We start from the raw sequence: 23,770 nt of genomic DNA, 5'->3' as shown, positions 1-23,770 counted from the left end.
TGCAAAAACGATGTTGTCGAAAGAAATAATCGATCGATTATGAACATGGCGAGAAACATGTTCGAAGGGAAGAACATGTCGAAAAAGTTATACGGAGAAGGGATGTCTACAACTGCATATTTGTTAAATACGTGTCCAACTAAGAAGCTGGAGAAGATCCCAGAGGAAGAAGCTTGGTCCTAATTGAAACTGAAAATGAGTTACTTGAGAGTGTTTGGCTCGGTGGCATATCGACATGTGCTGGATCAACTTAGAACGAAGCTTGATGACAATGAAGAGTATACGATACTTGTAGGGTATCATTCTACTGGTAGTTACAAACTGTATGATGCAGAAAATAGAAGAACTGTGATCAGTAGGGACGTCAATTTCGTCGAAATAAAAGGGATGCAACAGAGTGCAACTATTTTTCATAATATGTTAGTCGGTTGCACTAATGAGAAATTCATACTAGCAGTGATGGAAGGTACATAATCATCCCCGTTGAAGCCCGAATTGAAGATAATGTTTAAAGATCAACAAGACAAAATGGTATGCCTACATGAATCCTAAATTATGAGTAGTTCCAAGATAACGAGATCTATGATGATAGTGATTTTTTCCATTTTGCACTTATGGTCAAATATGAACCTATTAAAGTGAGGGAGGCCTCAAGTGATCCAAAATGGATTTATGTTATTAAGGAGGAAATGGAATCGATTTAGATTTCGAAGAAGTTTGAAATGATGCATTGTAATTCTGCCATCACTCCAGCTGAACTGAGGATGTAGTTATCGAAGAATAAGGATGAGCAAGATGTAATCCAACTCAATATAGGAGGCTGATTGGATACTCTCTTACTTATGAAATACATAATCGGATTTGGCATTTGGTGTCAATATTGTGAGCAGGCTCATGGATAGACTAAATAGGTCTAACTTGGTTGCGAAGATGTTTTGGAGTTTCCTTGGGATGTTCACTTAAGGAGGCCATGGTGAATTTTATGGAAAAAGGGAAAAGGTCTCACATACACAAAGAAAATAGTATGAAAGAGTGAGAATGAGATGCAAGAAGAGTTAGGAATGATACCTATTTATAGCGTGACCTTCTGAAGCATTTGAGCGTGTGGAATTAAAGATTTTGATGGGCAAATGATGCTGTCCAAAATCAGATCCAAAGTCCTCTGATTTGAATCTCCTAATCGATTGGATTTTCCTCTAATCGATTAGATTTGTCAATCTTTCTATTTTTGGCGAGGTCTCCATAAATGCTGAGATTTAATTGACTTGGCGTGCAAGATGTGATTGGATTTGATTTGAAAATATATTTTCCAACTTTCTTAATCAATTAGAAATATGTGTTAATCGGTTAACACATCATCTTTTAGCTTTCTAGGTGCCTGTAGGGCCTTGTGCTTAATTTTTGTGTTTATGTACCATCATTTGTCTTTGTTTAAACCTTTAGCTATGAAACTTAACACAAATGCTCATTTTATGGGTTAGAAAGAATTTTATTCAAAGAGCCAAGATAATTAAAATAAATAATATAATTATTTTAAGGGGTTAATAAGATTTTCTTGGTCATTTCAACCTTAAAATAATTTTACCTCTTTTTTATCAAAAAATTTCCTAATTAATATTTTACCATGATGGAACAACACCTTACGATGTATCCTTCTCCACACATCTTTGGATGTGACAGTCAGTAAATTAACATAATGGATAAGTCTATTACAGACATACTCATTCAACTGATTATTTCAGATCATTAATTTTGAGGTGCTCTCAAAATTTATTACTTTGATCACAACGGTTGCATTCATCATCATCGTTCATCCTCGAGATCAAAGGATTCAAACTCTGTATAATCCTACAATATACTAATTCTTTGTACAACTTCTTCAAATAATCTTTATAGAACTCTAGGTTGCAAAGCATTCATGCAAAACACTTAAGGTTTCACCTTTGGTGTGCATGTGCTTTAGTTACATATGACCTAAGGTGATTACCTTTAGGTCTTTTTAATTTAAAGAAAAAATATGTCAAATGTCCAATTTTATTATAGTGAGTGCATTTATATACTGGATACTTCCCTTTTCCAAGATCTTCATTTTCTAATCTTAAGATGGCATCTTTCTCGTTGAGTGCTTTTGAGCATATTTTATCTTCTTTGTTTTAAGATGATTCTTTCATGATTCTACCAAGGTAGATGTCTCTTTTCCTCTTCTTTGTTCTAATGTTGAAGAAACTTTTTTCATCTTCTTTGTTGTTCTTTGAACAATGTGATCCTTCGACTGATGTTGATCGTTCAACGATTGAGTATGTTTTTTTGAAGGATTAACTTGGAGTTATATGATAGGAGCAAGATGAGGATTAAGATTCTTAGGTTTGGTTTTGTTCATCATTAATAATTTGAATCGGCTCGTTCATCTTCTTTATGATCTCATTCTTTCTTGATTTTTCCTAAAATTCATGAAGGCTTTCATCTATAGATTTAAGAATTAGATTAATTATCCGATTCTTAATTCTTAGATATTTGTTAGAGAAATAGTTTATAACAAGAATTCCTATGTTTCTAAAAATAGAAGAGCATCTAAGACTAGTGTATGTATCTTCTTCACTTCGTGTGTTCTTCTTATCTAGCTTGATACTTGGAGAAACTCCATATATCTTTCCCATGATATCCCACATTTCCCTGGCGGTTTTACAATGATGAACAAAGAAAAAGTATTATCATTAGAAGAAATTATTTTAAATTTATTGGTTTTAAGATCTATGTCTATAATTATCTTTTCCTCTTTGGTCCAAAGAGAATAGGGTTTATCCAATCTTTCATCATTAATTTGATGAGAGGCGTAAACTGGACCTTCTATAATTATGTAGGAAGTCATCTTCTTTGTTGAGATGATTAGTCCTTAAATAGGATTTAGATTTTGATGCCACTTGTTGGACTTGACATTTCACACACAAGAGGGGGGGGGGGGGGTGAATTGTGTGTTTTGAAAACTTTTGGCAATTTATATGGACATGTAAATCTGAGGTGTGCAGAAAGAGTCTCGTGGTTTGGAAGAAAACTTGTAGCCCAATCAATCAAGGAGGTCTGAATATTATTAATCTGGAGGTTTGGAAAACTATATCACTGCTAAAATGTTTATGGAATATTTGTATGAAGGTGGATAATCTCTGGGTGAAATGGGTACATGTGTACTACTTAAAAGGAAGAGGTGTGCAGATAGCTTCCATACTAAATACTTGTTCTTGGATATTGAAAGCCTTCTTTAGCAAGAGATCTATTATTCCTCATATACAACAACAATGGGATGTTATGCTGACTAGGAAAAGATTCTTGATGAAGGAAGTATACCTGTAACTTATTGATGATCACAATAGAGTGAAGTGGAGGCATCTTATGAGAAATAACTATGCAAGACCTAGAGCTTTACTTACTCTTTGGCTTGGGTGTCATAGAAGACTAGCTACCAAGGATAGATTGGAAAAAATAGTCATGTTGCAGAATGTTTAGTGTGATCTTTGCAGTGATTCTGTGGAGAGTCATGATCACCTCATGTTTGAGTGTAAAATTAAAAAGGATATCTGGGATATGGTAGTGCATTGGCTCGGTATTACTCACTCACCACTTATTTGGAGGGAAGAACTACCTTGGCTTATAAGGAACACTAAAAGGAAAGGCTGGAGACATAGTCTTCTTAAAATGGCGTTGGCTGAAACATTGTATGCTATTTGGAAATATCGAAATGCTGTGGTTTATTAGAGTAGGAGAAATATAGATATTGTAGTGTAGGGAATACTATAATTGATACGATAGTGTATAGGGGCTGGATGAGGCCTAAATATAGAATCCACATAGCAAACCTATTGATGTAATTTGTTGATAGGTGTTCGTTTTTGTTTGTTGCTTTGAGGGATGGATCGTTTGCGATCGCCTTGTATCTTTGAGTGTGTTTTAGAATATGTATTATCTTTTATTTCAAAAAAAAACTTTTGACAATTTAAATCAGAGTTTAAATTTTTTTAAGAGTTTAAGCAGTGGAAAATAAATAATAGAAAATAAAAGTTAGGGGAAGAAGAAGAACACAGAGAATTATAGAGGCTCAGTCAAAACAAAAGGACTACTCCTCTCCCCAAGATTTGGTCTTGAAAGTTTCTAATAATATAAGGAAATTGTGGTTGACCTTCAACCAAAATATTATAAGACGATAGATATGGGTGTTTTCTTCTTTTCTCCAAAATATTGCTGAGTGTGAAATGGTCAAGCTTCCTTCTTAACTATAGATTGAAGTGGTGAGTCTCCTTTCCACGAACACGAATTTGTAGCGGTTAGTCTTCGAGTTCCAAAAAATATGACCTTAATTTTGGTTTAACAGGATAATGAAATAATCTTTGAGATTTTAACCGGGATGATCTCAAACCTAGTTAGAATTTACTATCGGCTAATGTGCAACCAATCTTAGTTTCACAGGCTAACCAATCTTGGTTTTACAGGCTAACCAAGAACTAGGGGAAGATTTTTATAACGACTAATCTTCAATGAAACTTGGTTTTAACCGACTAACCAATAACCAAAGAAAGATTCTAAAATAGGCTAATCTTCAACCTAATTAGGAACTGATCACACAATCCTCAACCAGAGCTTTTATTGGGTTTAGCTTCTAACCACAAATAATCCTTAATAGGAAAGTATTCAATCAAGGTATATAAAACATTTCCTTGGTGAATTTTACAATTCCATCCTTCCATAATTACATAAATAACCTCGCTCTCAAAGAGATTTTCCTCACAAAAGCATTTGACTATAACATCTAATGAGAGAAAGTGAAAATAAACATGAGAGAGACAGAGAGAGGAGGTAGTGTCAAAACACGTTTTTGGATGGTGTGAAAGGACAAATGAGGCCTCTATTTATAGGCAAGAGGTGTGCCCAAAACAAAAAATCTCATTTAATGAGTTTTACCGTTGTCTAATCGATTAGATAAAAATGATAATCGATTAGATTTCAAAAAACAATCGATTATGTGTTTCCAAAATGGAAGTTTAAAATATGTCACCGTTTCACATCATTAAGGCGCTATCTAAATGACTTGGGGCGTAAGTTTGAATTGGTCTAATCGATTAGACCAAAGTCTCTAATCGATTAGATAACTAAAAAATTTCCCTAAAAACATTTCCACAACTCCTAAGTCATATGGCACAACTCCAAGACATATTTGAAAAAAATTTCTCTTGATAAATTATATTTAATTTTTTTTCATGTGTGTGTGCTTATAGCTATATACTTTTATGAAAAAAATCCCCTTTTCTTTTACACAAGATCCCTCACTTACTAACCTAGGAGATTATCTCCTTCTACAAGCATTTTGCCAGATTTTATCTTCTGGGTTGACAATGTTTGAGATTTCCTGAGGCTTTAGATGTATGAACTTTGTTTTCCTTCATTGAATAGTAAATTTCATCAAACCATTTCACTTGGGTCTGTATCTTTAATCTCTTAAGCATTATGCTTGACTTATCATCAGTTGTCTTTTATGGTTAGCCTTATAAATGCCTTTATAGTTGTCATCATCAAAAGATGATGCCTTGGTTAAAGATATATTGCCTTCCAAACAAGGTTCCATAACCTCTTCCATTAGAATGATAACACATGTCTCCAATGGGTTTAGCATATGAATTATTCTGCCTCTAGACTGGTTTTTACTTTACTTGACACCGCTAGGGATGTTAGTCCTCTTATTTTTAAGGTTGGAATCCCTGTTGTGCACTCTTTTCCTTGTCGCCTACTAGTTCAAATTTATTAAGGAACGAATACCTAAAAAGTGAGATATTCGAGGGGATTTCTCCATTAATTTTTCCTTCAAAGATATCGTGGATGCCTCAGCCACGGTCCATACAGTATGTAAATCCATATTCTTCTACAATGATCCCTTTATGCCCCTAATGTATCGAGCCATTTTCTGACTCTCAGATTCTCCCAACTTATTGCGCTCAGAAAATGTGAGAACTTAGTTGTGTATTCAGTCACAGTTCTCTTACCCTGAATACCCTCAATATACATCTTATAAATAATTTTTCATCATCCTCCGGTAAAAACCGCTCCAGCATTAATTGTTTCATTCTTTGCCAAGTTATGAAAGACCCATTCCTTTACCTCTTCCTTTGAACAACAAGTTTATTCCACCAGGCAACTATAAAACTCTTCAGTATGATCGCTAGCATCTTAACTTGCTTATTCTCAGGGACACCCATAATATCAAAGAATAAGTCGGCGTCGATTTGTTAATTCAGAAACTCTTTCACTTCCATCATTCCATAGAATAATATAGTATCCACCTTCACTCGATAATCATGTTTATGTCAATTCCCATGATCAACAACCTCTTCCTCGTAGGGTTCTTCTTCTTCTTTAGAACTAGAATTTTGAGCAATATTAGCACGATGATTGTTGATACCCCGCGAAACCCTAACTTGTCCTCCTCCCCTATATTTTCGTTGAATCTTGTTGTTGTTGGCGTTGTTTACCTGATTTGCTAGATTCGACATTTGTTCAGTCAAAGCAGTTAGAGTTGCGATAGCCGTGGTAATTCCTTCATGATATGCTCTGGTCACCAATTGGTCTCCCATGGCTGATTAAGTTACAAAAAGAAATAGAAGAAACCCGCTTTTGATGTCACCTGACATAGTCAAAAACACTAGGGATTAGCATGCACTAAACCTAGAATAAAAACACAGGGTTGCAAGTGCAAAATCCGTCTGATAAGCTCTAGAATCCATCAGATAAAGAAAATAATGAATTTTATTATATCAAAATACGATCCTTACAATCAGTCAAAAAAATGTTTAAATACAGAAAAAGAAACTCTAATGTGAAAAATATCGAAATTGCACAAATTATGGAAAAATAAAACAGAAATTGCTGGAACTGTGGAAAATAGAAAAATATTGTTTTCGAGCCTGAAAAAAACTTGAATGACTTAAAAAGCCCATAGGTCACTGCATAATAAGAGTCATTTTGACAGTTGACGCCAAACTTGTACAAATCTTGCTGAACTGTTCCGACGCACGACTTCTACTTCGATACACACAACCAACCTTTCTACATCAATTTGAGATAGTTCAAACCACTGCATGTCATATCCAATCTTTTTTTACCACTTCCTAATCTCAAAACCAACTCAAAAATATGAAGAACAGATTGAACAATTGGCACTAGCCTACCCAATCACCTGAAGACTCTACCAAATCGTTGACGTGACGACACAATGAATGAAGAGACGATCAACTGACTCAACTTGATCCACACACACAACACTATCCATCCCACTAACAAATAAAATACGACGCCTACCGAGATTCTGCCTAGTCGGTAGCTTATCATGAAACAACTATCAGGAGAACACGATTACTTTGAAAGAAGCTTAACTATCCGAATAAGAAGCCAGCCCCCGAATCACATGATCTGGCCTACTCTAACCTCCTTCCGCAAGAGAGAAAAGACAATCATAGACAAACCTCACAAAAGAATTCCTTTTTAGAATTAAGAATCCAAACCTAAACATCCTTTCAGTCCAACTTTACCACTCTCTTAAAGAGCCTGACTAGGATTGGATGTTGGTTTAGATGTCCATTTATTAAGTTAATGCCTAGTAAATAAATAGTTAGGAAATAGGAGAAAATGAATTGTACACATATAATTGTTGATAATAAAAAGGCGAAAATACACATGTATGATTACCCAATTAATATATATTTAGGCAATCCAATGACATAAGTTGTACAAACTTAAAAATAAATCATAAAAACTGGTATAGTATAATTGTTAGAATCCGTAATATTGACAGATAGTACATATATTTGTTTCAGTGATGAGTATGAGGCCATAGGAATGCTCCCATAGCAAAGATTCTCCTTTGTTGAAGATCATGAATGATTGGTAAGCCATACTGTTTAAGCAAACAGTCAAGCCTCCACTCAGGCATTATCTCATAGTCAGCTTGAGTGTACCTTGGATAGTGCAATGGCATCTGAAACGACGACGACGGCGGCTTACACCCTCCACCACCACAAGACGACGACCTCGCCACCATCGAGTACGAGTACTCCATCTCTTGATACTATCTTAATATATTTATCTCTCTTTGTATGGCCAAAAGGGTGTCTGTTTTTATTTATATATAGAGATATAGAAGGAATGAGAGGGAGATCTATGCCGACTTAAACAATACGTAACATCAATATATCCTTAACAAACAATCGTGACTCACACTAACATAAATTAAATATCAATTAATCTCAGCCATTTAACTTCTTAAAATACTTATATCTACTGTAAATCAAATGTTGACATTCGATAGCGAATGGATATAGCCTCCAGCAAAGCTTATTCCTTTGAGTAAATCAATTAAAATGTCACATTAATAATTATGTCACCTTTCAAAAAAATAAAATTTCCTAAAGAGGTTAGAGTCTTGATTATCCATAGTGTGAATCATCTCTTCTAGTTTATGATTGTTGAGTGGCTTGGCTTATTCTACATGTTTATAGTGATTTGTCCAACATGGTATAATCAGACTCATATAAACACCTCGCCTGAGGGACTAAGAGTCTTGTCAGACAAACTCATCTAAACGTCTCTCTTAAAGGACTCAACTAAGAGTTTCATCAGACAAGCTCATCTAAACACCTTGTCTGAGGGACTAAGAGTCTCTTCAGATAAGCACATATAAACACATTGCTTGAGGTACTTGACTAAGAGTCTCATCAGAAAGGCTCTTATAAACGTCTCTCTTAAGGGACTTGACTAAGAGTCTTGTGAGATAAGTTCATCTAAGCGCCTCGCCTGATTGGCTTAGAGTCTTGTGAACAAACTAACCTAAAAGTCTCTCTTGAGGGACTCGACAAAGATTCTCGTGAGAAAGACTCCTCTAAAAGCCTCCCCTGAGGGACTAAGAGTCTTGTCAAACATGTTCATCTAAATGTCTCTCATGAATGACTAAGAGTCTCTTCAGACACGCTTATCTAAACGCGTTACCTAAGGGACTCAGCTAAGAGTCTCATCAAATATGCTTATCTAAACGCCTATCTTGAGAGACTAAGAGTCTGGTCAAACAGGGCCATCTAAATGCTTGGCCTGAAGGATTCGACTAAGAGTCTCGTCAGACATGCTCATCTAAGCGCCTCGTTTAAAGGACTACGAGTCTCGTCAGACAAGCTCATCTAAAAGTTTTACCTAAGGGACTAGACTTAACGTCTCATCAAATAGGCTAACTTAATCGCCTCTCCTGAAGGGATAAAAAGTCTCGCCAAACACACTTTTCTAAACGTCTCTCCTGAAGGACTTGACTAAGAGTCTCATCCGATAGGCTCATCTAAGCGCCTCGTCTGAGAGACTAATATGTTTGGAATGTAATGGAATAGGATGAAATGGAATGGTATAAACTTATGTTCCATTCTTTGGATTAAATAATAATGGATGGAATGAAGAGGAACCTGGTGGAATGCATTCCATCCCTTTCCATAACTTTTTGCACGCTCCGATTTGGACGAAATGACAAAATTGCTCTATTTCGTCATGAAATACCCAAACAATGGAATGACATCTTTATTCTATTATGCTCAACTCCATTCCATTCAGTTGTGCTCCATTCTACTCTTTTCATTTTATCGTATCCAAACATTAGCCTAAGAGTCTTGTCAGGTAGGCTCATCTAAGTGTCTTGCCTCAAGGACTAAGAGTCTCGTCAGACTAACTCATCTAAACGCATCGCCTGAGGGACTCGACTAAGAGTCTCGTCAGACTAACTCATCTAAACGCATTGCCTGAGGGACTCGACTAAGAGTCTCGTCGGGAAGGCTCATCTAAGCGTAGCCTCGCCAAAAAGGCTCATCTAAATGCCTCGCCTGAGGGATTAAGAGTCTCGTCAGACATGCTCACCTAAATGTCTCGCTTGAAGGACTCGACTAAGAGTCTGCATAAGCATGTATAAATACATCATTTCTAGAATATGGATGACAATCTCATATTCATATAAAATACCCTTGAAAACTTGCTCTCACCCCACAGAATCACTAATGCCTCTAGTAATCCGTACCAGCTTAGGCTTGTAACACATGTGTATTTTATCTAGCAAGTATAAAATTAAATTCTTTAAAATAAAGTTCTAAGTAAAAAAGTCTTATTTTATTAAATTTATGAAATATTTTCTCAAAAAATGAAATGAGAGGTTTTTGTTTGACTATGTGAAATTAGAGTTATATATGTAAAAATATTTGAAAGTCTAAGTGAGTAAATGAATTAGTTCAACTGAAACGTGTTACTTGAATGATATAGATGTAAACTCTTGCCCTATTTTCTCTTAATCTTATACTCTTGTAAAATCTTATTGCTCATTTTTACAAAATACTCTTTAAATCTTAGGATAGCTTAATTATTTTTTCACAAAATACCTTAATAAAATAAAGATAATCAAAATATGAACCACTTATAATCCCTTTCACAAAATATGACTATATGAAACAAAGATTCTTTGCTTTAGCTCACAACTCTCACTCTCAATAATAAGCACCAAACAACACAAAATGAAGACGATAGAAACGATGGTGGGACAATGAATCATACCAAATCTCTTAATTATAAGAAAAACATCTATCAAGCATTCTTAATTTTGAGTTCTAAATCTGAAGAAGCAGATGAGTTGAACTTGAACTTGAAACATGGGATCCAAACGGAAGTTGTGTTCTGATACATCTTATACGCCTCTGCTCTCTTCTCTTGCTTCAACATTCGTTGTTCCACAAGTTTTGTCACATAACCCAAACACATTGTGTTACCCAATGCTCCTATGAATGCCCATCCATGTCCCAAATTCCAAGCGAATACAACCAGTCCCCACCACCAAAGCTGCTCACCAAAGTAATTTGGATGCCGAGAATAGTACCATAACCCACTCTCAAGGATCTTAGTACCCTTGTCATCATCTCCTTCTTCAATATGGTCTCTACTCATGACAAAGTTGTATAGCTGAGTGTCTGCAAAGTATGCTATGACGATGCCAGATAGACACGCGACTGCGGCTACCAAGTCCCATATGTTGAGAGGCTGATTCACCGAATGGATGACATACATGGGAAGTGATAGTCCAATCAGCAAAAACTGGTGAGAGAGGTAGATGGAGAAGAAGGAAGCCCACCACCATTGTTTTCCATATTGTTGGGACATATCAGTGAAACGCCAATCCTCTCTGGCACCCCATTGCCACTTTTCTCGTCTGAAGTAGTTGTGAAAGAGCCTTATACTCCACAACCAGGTCAAGATGATTACAATCCTTGACCTCCAGGAATCATAGTTAGACAAAGGGTGGGAGGAATAGTAATGGACAAGCATGACAGGTATCACTGTCCAGTAAGGGTCAATCATCCAATGGCTGGATTGGATTTGAGCAATGAGCCAAAAGAGGAGATTCACATTGAAAAAGAAAATGAGATTAACTAATAGAAGAGGGTGCCATGTTGAGATAATAATAAGAGATGGGTGAGTGGAATTATTGATGAATGAAAGGTAGAAGAGGATGGAGGGAAGAGGAGCCAAGAATGCTATCATGGCGTTCTTCATATTGCTACACCCCATGCTCTTTGATTGATCATATGATTTCAGTATGTATCCGCTTTATATACAGCTAGCTAGCTAGTTCAGTTTCTTCGTAATTGTTCATAGCCACGCTCACTCCCCAAGTGCAATCATTTGGAAGAAATGTACTTTACTTATTTATATACCCTAAAGTCAAAAGGAAATAGAGTTTTCTTTGGAGTTGAAAACAGCTGCAATTTTGTTCTCAAATATGATAGTAGTACTGTTTGCAATGCTTCGCATGAAGACTTAATAATGATCTTACAAATTTAATCTCAAACAGGGTCAGCCCCACTTTCATCCATGCTTCAATCCACGCCCGCAATCTACTCAGAAAAGGAGAGTACATTTTAGCATACTTGGTTAGCTTAATTGGAGGCTCAATCATTGTCGTGGTCATCATTATCTATGCCCGTTGTTGTATAGTTATTTCTAATTATGAAAGAGCAATGTTTTGCTCCATTCACAATAGGCAATATTCCTTATTCCTCACCATGTGCAGAGTAAATTCATGCTATATTGAATTATTTTCTGCATGCAATGTTTGACATTCAGAAACAATGATGACTAGCATGGAAACATAATACTTACACATGTTCATTTAGAGTGCTTTGTGTTGTAATCGTTGGAAGGAGGTTTTGGGTGGGTGGAGAAAGTGTTTAAGTACGGAGAGGATAGAAAACTTTTGGGAAAGGCTACTTGTATTTGTATTATTATGTGTTTATAATATTTGGCTTGATACAAACTTAAGTACATGATCCCTACTCTATTTATACTAGTTGCATTCCTAAATCAACCACTATGATTTTGCTACCACAAACTTAATCTAATATGGCTATAAATCACTCTCTAGAATTTTCTCTACTATTTTACAAAAATTCTCATTTTTACTTATCTTCTAAAGAGCTCCATATGGATCTCTCAAGAATAGGTTTCTAGAAGTTGGAACTATACTATAACATAAATTTGGGTTTAAAGTTCCTAAAGCCCAAAAACTAACAAACTCAAAATCAATTTAATTATTCAACCCCCCGTTCAACTTGATTTAGCTACTCCAAATAAATATCTCAACTTGACAAAATGTTTGCACTTGAAATACTTGGTGAAGATATCAGCTACATGGTCACGCGTTTTCACGTACTCCAACTGCACATCGTTGTTGGAAACACACACTCTAAGATAGTGACAGTGCCTATCTTTGTGCTTACTGCTATCATGGAAGACTAGGTTATTTGTCAAAGGTATTGCTGACTTGTTGTCCACAAATATCTTGGTCAGCCCCTTTTGTGGCAAACTCAACTCCTTTAACATGTTTCGTAACCAGATTGCATGATAAACACACGAAGTGACTGCCATGTACTCCAACTACACATCGTTGTTAGAGACACACTATCTAATATAGTGACAACGTCTGTCAATGTGACTACTTCAATCATAGAAGAATGGGTTATTTACCAAAGCTATTGCTGACTTGTTGTCCACGAATATATCTTGGTCGGCTCCTTTTGCGGCACAATTTACTCTTTTAACATGTTTCGTAACCAAAGTGCATGATAAACACATGAAAAGGCTGCCATATACTTCGCCTCACATGTGGAAAGAGTAAAAATCAGTTGCTTCTTTGACATCTATGCGAAGGTGGTGTTTCCACTGTAGAAAACAAAGCAATTTCTTTTTTGGTCATCTACGTCTCCTCCCCAGTCGCTATCGCTATATCCAATGAGTTTATAACCATTAGAAGCATATTGAAAATCCTTCACGAGGTGTGAAGGTACTAGATGTACCCTTGAAGTTAAGGGGAACTAGTATGATTCTTGAATCTCATTTATTTTTCTGCACTTTATTTTTTTTTCATTTTGTTCTTCATTGTTATTTCGGAAAAATAAAAAGGAAAGAATCATCGCTTAATAATGAGAAACATTCATAAAACCTAATTCACCCCTTCTTAGGTTGCACTCTGTAGGTACAATTGGCATTAGAGAAGATTAAGCTGACTTTCTCCTCCATTCGGATAAATATGGTTTTTGCAAAACATTTCTTAGCAGATGATGGCAACAACAATAAACCACCATGTGTTGTTGGTGAATATTATGATTCCTCGATTTTGTTGAAAACGGACCATACATTCCTACAATTGTCATAAACAATGAAGAACAACCAAAGGTGAAAGACTATTGGAATAATGACGATGTTGACCTAGTAAAGCAGCAAGTAAATCATTGGAAGTATTATGAGTTTTATCATAACTACGGGGATCGGTGCGAAGGAAAGACAGTCGTTCAATAATTTCTGCGTGTCTGAGCTTGAGTTAACATGGGTTTTAAAGTATGAAAGGTAAAACCATTCTAAAGAGAGGAGAAACTTATCAGACATGAATTTAAGCTACTCGTCACAAACTTAAACCAATCGATCGATTATACTTAACCTACCTTACTCGTCAAAATCTCAATATAAACTTTTGGCTAAATTACCTCCAGGGTCCTTTAAGTTATTTAATTGTAACAAGTTAGTCCTTTATATATTTTTTGCTACATGTGGGTCCTTTAAGTTAAATGACGCCTGCACCGTTGATCTTTTTCCCAAATCCTTTCCAAAAACGCTGAAGTGACACTAATGGTACTGATATGTCACTTAACATAGGTCAAAGACCATCACCGGATCATATAATAAAATTTTAGAATTTTTTAGTGCATAAAAGTATTTTTAAACTAATTAAAATGCACGCAAAAGAAGAAATTAAAGAAAAATAGTAAAACAGAAAATAAAATTCTCATAAAATATTTCTAGGAATTTTTTCATAATTTTTGGACCAAAAACAAATTTAATATGAATTTTAGAAGTTAAAATAAAATTAATAGAACAAAATAAAGCAGAAAAAAGTCAACGGTGCAGGCGTTAGTTAACATAAAAGATCCACATGTAGCGAAAAAACATAAAAGACTAACTTGTTACAATTAAAATAACTTAAAGGATCCAGAAGGTAATTTAGCATACATTTTTTGTTATAGCAGCACGAGAATATGAATTGATGTCTATGTATTTTTAAGGCCAATGCAAAATATGGGTGCACCACCAAAATGTTTTAAATGAGGTTACCACATTAAGTTATTTCGTTAGTAAGAGGATTTGAAACAACAAATTAAATCATCCTATATCATATATAAAATGAAACGACACATATTAAATCCTTATAACATTGGACATCGGTCTCAAGCATCTTTTCCCTAAATGCCTTGTGTTAAGGGGGTTTCTGGACCAACATAATATTCTTAGGTATTTCACCCTTACATACCTCATGTTTAAGGGGTTGTGGATTGGCATAAGAGCATAAACTATAAAGGGAATTTCTTATTCCACCCCATGCTCAAAATAGAGACCTTTTGCAATTCCAGAAATGCCCCTCTAAAATCGGATGTATATTTCCGGTGCACACCATTTATTGTTAAAATTGATAGGAAACCGGAAGTATATTTGTGGTTTTAAACCAGGTATAATTTTTTGATTTCTTCTGTTACCTGTATCAAAACCATTTTAGCCAACACACACACACACACACACACACACACACACACACACACACACACACACACACACACACACACACACACACACACACACACACACACACACACACACACACACACACACACACACACACACACACACACACACACACACACACACACACACACACACACACACACACACACACACACACACACACACACACACACACACACACACACACACACACACACACACACACACACACACACACACACACACACACACACACACACACACACACACACACACACACACACACACACACACACACACACACACACACACACACACACACACACACACACACACACACACACACACACACACACACACACACACACACACAGTGCGATAGTAGTACGAAATACCAAAATGTAATCCAAACTTAATAACAAAAAACTACAACAAAATTACAAAAAAAACCAACAAAAACTACTGGCCATGGCAGATGATGAGTCGGCCTGTCACCCTCGAGGCGTTCCTCCGTTGCCTCCTATAAAGCATAGCATTCTGAGCCTCCGCCATGATGGCATCCAGAGTACGTCTAGCATCGGATCCATCATGAAATGAACCTCAGTCAATACCCTCATGCGCAAGCTCCATGATACGATGACACTTGGGCAACACGTCATTGGTATGATCGGCCCTAGCCAGCTCCTCATCTAGGATCTCCTAATGAGCTGGCCTCAGTGGGTTACCTGGAGGATCATGTATCATGCATGGATGGGACACCCGAAAGAATCATAACATGTAACTGTACTCATAACTCCAGTCGGATGTAGCTACGGTACTTCTGGCCTTCTCGGGAACAAGATGATTCTCAAAATCATCAAACAACTCATCCATATTCCTCCGTCTCACCGTGAAAGAAGCACCTACAGCAGGATCCTGGGGAATATTTTGGGTGAACCCGAACTAAAGCATCATCTGCTCAGGTATATAGGAAGTCGTCTTGCGAATCCTACAAGCCAACTAATTCGTAAACAGTGACACGTCGTCAAATGGTATCGTCTCACGGTGGTTGACGTATGAACAAAAGTGTACGTATTCACGTGCCTTCTAGTCAAGGTACAACCGGGACGACTCTACCGCATGTTTCCTTCAGAGGGGGTCATATGCGCAGGCACACGACTTATCTTCAGTATATCCCTCCGCAAGTGACCAACCCAATATGCGGGAGAAGTGCTGTAGGATTCATCCATGAAATAAGAAAATTAAATAGTTAGTTTCCAGAATCAAAATAATTAACAAAGGCCAAAAAGAAATAGAAGTTATACCGTCATGAGTGACATGCTCTTGGTAATCTGCTTTGTATTCCATTTTATCCTTTCATCCAACTTCGTGTACAAGTATACCAGACAAGTAGCCCCCAATTCCACTCGTGGACCGTCTCAAGATCAGCAAAAAAACTGAAGGTACATGATATTAGTGTAAGTGGAATTGGTGTCCATAAGAATCTGTGTTTTAACAAGTTACAAAAGGTATTCTCTCATAGCGTACCTCCTATGCGTGGTAACCTACTCGACATCACCATCGGCCGCATGTGCACGGTGTACCTCATCCTCGAACACCTGAGCCAAATAACTGTACCTGACGTGACTACCTCCACTACGCCGTACAAGGGCTTTCACAGCGCTTTTTTTGGCCTTTAACAGCGCTTTAAAGCGCTGCCAAAGCCAGCGCTGGCGTAGGCTACGAAAGCGCTTTTAAAAGCGCTCTGGTAGACCCCCCCTTTAAGAGCGCTTTCCTGGAAAAAGCGCTCTTGTAGGACCCCCTATAAGAGCGCTTTCCTGGAAAAAGCGCTCTGGTAGACCCCCCTTTAAGAGCGCTTCTTAGTAAAAGCGCTGGCAAAGACCAGTAAAAAAGCAAAAAAAATTAAAAAATTACGCAGCATACAAAAGCGCTTTTGGAAAAGCGCTCTGGTAGGCCCCCCTATGAGAGCGCTTTTTCCAGAAAAAGCGCTCTCATAGGGGGGCCTACCAGAGCGCTTTTCCAAAAGCGCTTTTGTATGCTGCGTAATTTTTTAATTTTTTTTGCTTTTTTACTGGTCTTTGCCAGCGCTTTTACTAAGAAGCGCTCTAGTATGTGGACCTTTAAGAGCGCTTTTTAGAAGCGCTGTAGTTGCTAAATGAGGTATTTTTATGTGCAGCCTATAATTTAATCCTCCCAGTCGACCTGTAATGTTTCGACCTGTAATATTTTCGACCTGTAATATATTTTCGACCTGTAATATATTTTCGACTATATTATTTCAGCCATCAGTAAGACAATATATATACTAATATATACCATTATAATATCCAAAATTATATATATACATCATTACAAAATTATATATATACATCATTACAAAATCAACAATATTATAGTTCAAATCTGCATGAAAAATAGCTTAATATAAAATTGACACAATTCCTCTTTGATTTCTTCTAACTTTAGCTTCGAGTACCCAGCAGCACGGAATTCGTCAAGGTACTATAAAACAAAAACATAATATGAATAATATATTTAGGTAAATGTAATAAATTATATGAAATTATCTTAAGTTATAACTTTATACCGTGGGAGGAATCTCTAATTGATTCGCCTGAATGATTTCTTTCATAAACCTCAATACAAAGTATCCGCAGTCTGAACTGTTACGCTGTAGCGGACACTACATAGAAAAACAAATAAGATTCTATATAAGTTGTCTTGTTTTACCAAGTAGCATAAATATTATAAGCAAATTTGTGAAAAGTAATGTACCTGCACTTCGATCCAGGTGATGTTGTTTGATTTAGTCCGGGATACCTGTGCGTCCCGTTGACTACGGAATACTTGTATTGATCTAATTAACAAATATATAAAAGCATATGTTTAGATCAATCCCACAAATAAGTAAATATATAAATATACACGAATATATATTTAGAACGATCCCACTTACAAATCAACGATTTCCTTCATGGCCGGATAATTGGTCCATTCACCCTTTACCGAATTCAGATAATACACGACTTCCCTTATCGGGTTGATAGCAAGCAGCAACCAGTGTGCTCTATAAATTAAAACAATAGGTTATATGAAAATATTGCTATACACTAAAGAAACAGAGATTAGATGAATAAAGAATGAGAAACTAACCCTACTGGTCGGGTATTATACGCCCAAAGATGCAGACATTCTGTATTGCCGGTGGACATGAATCTATCGACTAAGCGCTGTCTAACAGATTCCGGATCCGAAACAATTTCCATTCCGCTGCAATGGGCGGAAGACACGAACCGGAATCTGTTAGACAATGCAGTCCCGCGCAACACTCTGTCATACAACAACCTTAAATAAAAACATAATAAACATTAGATTCTTTTCATTGAAAAGTGTAAATAAATTATATTGTGGGACTAATTAAATAATATATCGGATGAGTGAATATTACCGGATGTATGAATGCATATTACTGACGCCTAGTTGATCTTGGTTAAAAATCTCTTGCAAGTCATCAATTGTAATATGTGACTTGAACTCAATACCGAAGACACTTTCATCCATATCGATTTCCCGTAAAGCACCATCCTTCATATCGGACATATCAACCATTGTTGCGAGTGTCGCCCGGTATCGAGGCACAAAAGCACCGCCTTTTCTTGCCGCTTGCTTCGGAGGACCACTGGGTGGTACACTACGAACCTGCTGCGTCACTTGTTGTGACTCCCGAGCGGATGCCTAAAAATCATATAAGTTAGGTAAAATATAAAATCATGCATATTTTGATTCAGATTATATATTAACACTTTAAATGTACCTCTTTTAGCGATGCAACAGACTCCTCCTCCTGTAAAATCCCTTTACCCTTAATTGCGGGTTTTATAGGAGCAGTCTAAAAATAAAATGTAAAACATAATTAATAAACGGTTTAGAATTGACATTCGAAAACTAAATGATTCATAATCGTTTTCAATTTACCTCATCACTAATGGTAATGAGCTCCGAGGGCCATGCAACAAACGATCCTATTGCATCTCGCGGCAATGTCGTCTCTGAGACCATGTCAGGTACCGGTAGAATCGCATCACGATCTAATACAACATCCACCGATACTTTCAGGTGTCCATCCGGGAGCGGTCTGTGGTGAAGTAAATCTCCCGAAGTGTTGTGCACTTTTCCCTTGCCAACTAGTCGATAATTCGGTTCCGATAAGTATAGTTGGCAAGATGAAATGCCCTAAACCAAAAGTAAATATAAAGTCATTATCATTAATAAAATAGAACAATTTAAAAGGAAAAAAAATTATAATTACCTCGGGAAATTTCCTTTGATAGTTGATACTAGCCTTATCACTAGTTTCTTTCACCGATGAAGTGTTGCACTTTTCTCTCATATACACTTCTTTATCTCTTTGCAATTCAGAGACTTGTGCTTGCAATTCCGCCAACTTTTGCAACACTTCTTCATTTGAAGGATTTCTTCTCCTAGGACTCTTGTAAAAAGAGGTTGGAGTCACACCATGACCCTTACCCCTCACCCGACCGGGATACTCGGGAGCATCTAGTACTCTACTAAGTACGCTCTCCTCACCGGTGGATGCCGATTGCGACAAGGTCTCCTGTAATTCATTTACATTTAAATAATTATTAGTGGAGATAAAAAGTCATTTATATATTAAAAAACATTTGATTTAATTAAAGACACAGTATTATACTTACACATTCAGTATAAACTCTCTGAACATCGGGATCGACAGCGTGATTCTTGCCCACACGAGCTTCCTTCCACAACACATGTACAGGAAGTGAAGCTTCCTCACTTTTACTCTCCTCCAACTATGCATTGACACAAACGATAAAATCGTCAATTAAAACATGCACATGTAGACAATTAATTAAATCGAATTTCTATTTACTTACAATTTTATCCTCTAAGCGTGCATATCCCAAACGCCCTTTTTTGTATGGATACGCGGGTTTGGATGCTCTCTCCCTATTCGTGGCACTCTTTTTCTGAAAAGCTTCATCTCTTTGCTTTACAAACTCAGCCCAATCTGCTTCATCAATGAAGGTCGCATACTTTGTTGGCCGTCCCGGTGCATCTTTAAGAAATTTTCCATCTTTATCCTTAAGATAGGTGTTTGTCAAAAAACTTTTCCACCCTCTATATCTCTTGCCGGCCAAACTAAGTATGTAGCTTTTACGTTCATCTGGTATCTCAAAAGTCCTCTGCAAAAAAACGTACGCATAGTGTGTTAGTATAAATAATTTAAAGAATTTATCGTCAAGATAATAACAACAATTAACCATATATGATATATACCTGAAGCTCTTCCCAAATCGCTTGTTTTTTCTCCTCCAATTCTAAATTTTTCGTTTTCGATTTCCAGGTAGCTATGGAGACCGGAATATGCATACGGACAAGTGTACCAATATAACTTGTCAACTTTGCAGAATTAGGACCAATTGGTTGTTTATCAGAATTCCATTCCAATCGGTATACTAATCCTTGGTCTCTATGTCGTATGATACTCCTCATAATAGTGATGCCTCGTGCAACCTCTTTTGCTTCAGTATCAGGTGGAGCATTTGTATCCGAAGCAACTCTTTCTTGTGAGTTTTCTTGTAAGTTTTCAGGTGGGTTTTCAGGTGGAGCATCTCTATCTGAAGCCATTGAACCTGTATCAAACAAACTAAAGCACATTAGTACACTATTAATAAGCTAACAATCTATACAAGTCAAATGGAAGTCAAACCATGCATGTACAAGTAAATCGGAAACGAAATCGGTACAAATCAAAATAAGCGTAAAAAAGAAAGTTATCGGAATTGAACGAAATTTACATGGCTATGGTAAAACGTCGCCACGGACTCAAAAACAAAGTCGGTTTTCCGAAATTCAGACCCTAAGCCCGACTTTTGATTACGGGCAGAAGCAAAACCGATAAAAAAATAGTCCCGAAATGTAAAGATAAGTGCATGAGCAGCTCCGGAATCGTCAAAATAGTATAGTTACATGTAAAGAAGTCAACAAGCGGATACATGGTTCAAAAGTTATGTACAAAACGAGAATATGCACCAAATTGAATAAAACAAATTAGTCGGACTATGTATACTATTACCTTTATCACTAACGTCTCTTTCTTTTCTTGGTAGGTTTGTGTACTACGCGTCTCTTAACAATGCGGACGGTTGGATTGATCCAAATACCCTCATTATGATCATTTCTAATACAAGATTCATTCTCATTTTGATCGTTTCTTGTACAAGATTCAATGCCAACACCAATATCACCTTGATCTTCAATTTTTTCATCAACTATTTTGTTAGATAAAAGCACTATAGACCATTTCGTACTTGTCGGATCATTGACATAGAACACTTGTTTAGCTTGAGAGGCTAGAATGAAAGGCTCATCTTTGTACCCTACCCTATTGAGATCCACTTGCAAAAATCCTGACTTATCCATTCGTACGCCACTATTATTTTCAACCCACTTGCAACCAAATACAGGAATCTGAAACTTCGCGTAATCAAACACCAAAATGCGCTCGATAACCCCAAAATATGACAAATTTGCAAATTTCGGATTTAAGTCATTCGCACTTGATATGTGCATAGCTTCAGCTACCAAGGTAACACCACTATTTTGCATAGTACTTTTATCATCCTGTTCTTTGGTATAAAATGTGTATCCATTAATTGCGTATGCGCTATAAGAAAGTACAATTACAGATGGACCATAGGCTAAACATCTCAACCTTTCTGTTACTGAAGCAGGATCTGAACGATACTTTGAATAAATATGATCTCTAAACCACGGTATGAAACTTCGATTGTGCTCTCGTACTATCCAGTTCTCATTTCTATTTGGATTTAAATCTCGGAGAACAACTTTGTGCATTTCAACAAACGGCTCAACCTCAATCTCATTGTGCAGAACATACAAGTGCACTTGATCCCGTTCGACCATTGATACTGTCACAACTTTATTTCCAATTAGCCTTTTTCCTTCTTTTTTTTCGACAATATGAGATTTGGGGAGTCCAATTGATTGAACATTTGACAGATATTCAGTACAAAACTCAACCGCTTCTTCAGCAACGTATCGCTCGGCAATACAACCCTCCGGTCGACTTCTGTTTTTCACGTACCCTTTTAATATTTTCATATAACGTTCAGCAGGGTACATCCATCTCATATAAGCTGGTCCGCACAGTTGTGTCTCTTTCACAAGATGAACGACTAGATGAACCATTATGTCAAAAAACGAGGGAGGAAAATACATTTCAAGATCACATAAAGTAACAACTATCTCATTTTGCAATGTTGGTAAGATCGCGGGATCGACCACCTTACTGCAAATAGACCTGAAGAAGAAACACAGCTTAGTTATTGCGCTTCTTACTTTTTCTGGCAGAATAGAACGTATACCTATTGGTAAAAAATGTTCCATTATAACATGGCAATCATGCGTCTTCAAACTCTTTAACTTGAGGTCTTTCATGGACACAAGTCTTCTAATATCTGAAGAGTAGCCTTCTGGAACTTTTACTTCACTGAGGAACTTACACAATGTTTTCTTCTCCTTTCTAGATAGAGTGTAAACAGCAGGTGGCAGATATGTTCGTCTTCCTTTCGTCACGGGCCCCAATTCAGTTCTCATCCCCATGTTTACCATGTCATTCCTTATGTTAACGCCATCCTTAGACTTTCCTTGTATATTGAGTAGCGTACCTATAACGCTGTCAAATACATTTTTTTCAATATGCATAACATCCAGGAAATGTCTTACGTACAACGACTTCCAATATGGAAGTTCAAAGAAAATTGACTTCTTCTTCCACCCACCCTTGACAATTGAATGTGCAAAAGGCTTGCCAAACTGAGTGCTCACATCTTTCACCTTTTCAAAAATTTGATCACCTGACAAAAAAGGCGGGGCTGTACGATGTTCGGCCTCTCCATTGAATGCTTTTCTCCACCCACGGTAGTGATGATTAGAATTTAAGAATCTACGATGGCCGAGAAAGACATTCTTCTGACAAAGCGCCAATCGTGTCGTATCGGTTTCATCTTCACAAACAGGACACGCCTTTTGACCCTTGTTGCTGTACCCGGATAGATTTCCGTATGCTGGAAAATCATTAATTGTTCCAAACAACATCGCCCTCAAGTTGAAACTTTCTTTCCTATACCCATCGTAAACCTCCACACCTCTCTCCCACAAAAACTTTAAATCTTCGATTAAGGGTGCCAAGTATACGTCTATGTCATTCCCTGGTTGTTTAGGCCCAGAAATTAGCATAGATAACATCATGTACTTACGCTTCATACATAGCCACGGAGGTAAGTTATAAATCATAAGAATCACAGGCCATGTGCTATGCGAGATACTTTGAATACCATGCGGGTTCATTCCATCAGTAGACAATGACAACCGAAGGTTTCTTGCTTCTTTTCCAAATTCAGGATATTCAGTATCAACTTTACTCCATTGTGGTGAGTCTGCCGGATGTCGCAACTTTCCATCAATAATTCTTTCATCTGCATGCCAAGTCAAGTGTCTTGAATCGGTCTCACTACGATACATGCGTCTAAATCTCGGAATTATAGGA

At 36.9% G+C, this 23,770-nt stretch overlaps 1 protein-coding gene across 1 annotated transcript; it reads right to left on the bottom strand.

The window, feature by feature from the left end:
• Positions 1–10,388: 10,388 nt before the first annotated feature.
• LOC131626581 (uncharacterized protein C594.04c-like) lies at positions 10,389–11,791 on the bottom strand. Its single transcript, XM_058897401.1, has one exon. It carries the CDS (start codon positions 11,614–11,616, stop codon positions 10,639–10,641), a length of 978 nt encoding a protein of 325 aa, XP_058753384.1. The 5' UTR covers positions 11,617–11,791; the 3' UTR covers positions 10,389–10,638.
• Positions 11,792–23,770: the final 11,979 nt, after the last annotated feature.

The sequence above is a fragment of the Vicia villosa genome, unplaced genomic scaffold (assembly GCF_029867415.1).
Source record: "Vicia villosa cultivar HV-30 ecotype Madison, WI unplaced genomic scaffold, Vvil1.0 ctg.000308F_1_1, whole genome shotgun sequence".
Lineage (NCBI taxonomy): Eukaryota > Viridiplantae > Streptophyta > Magnoliopsida > Fabales > Fabaceae > Vicia > Vicia villosa.
Note: the sequence above shows the minus strand (reverse complement) of the source record. Positions and strands in the feature narration are given on the sequence as shown.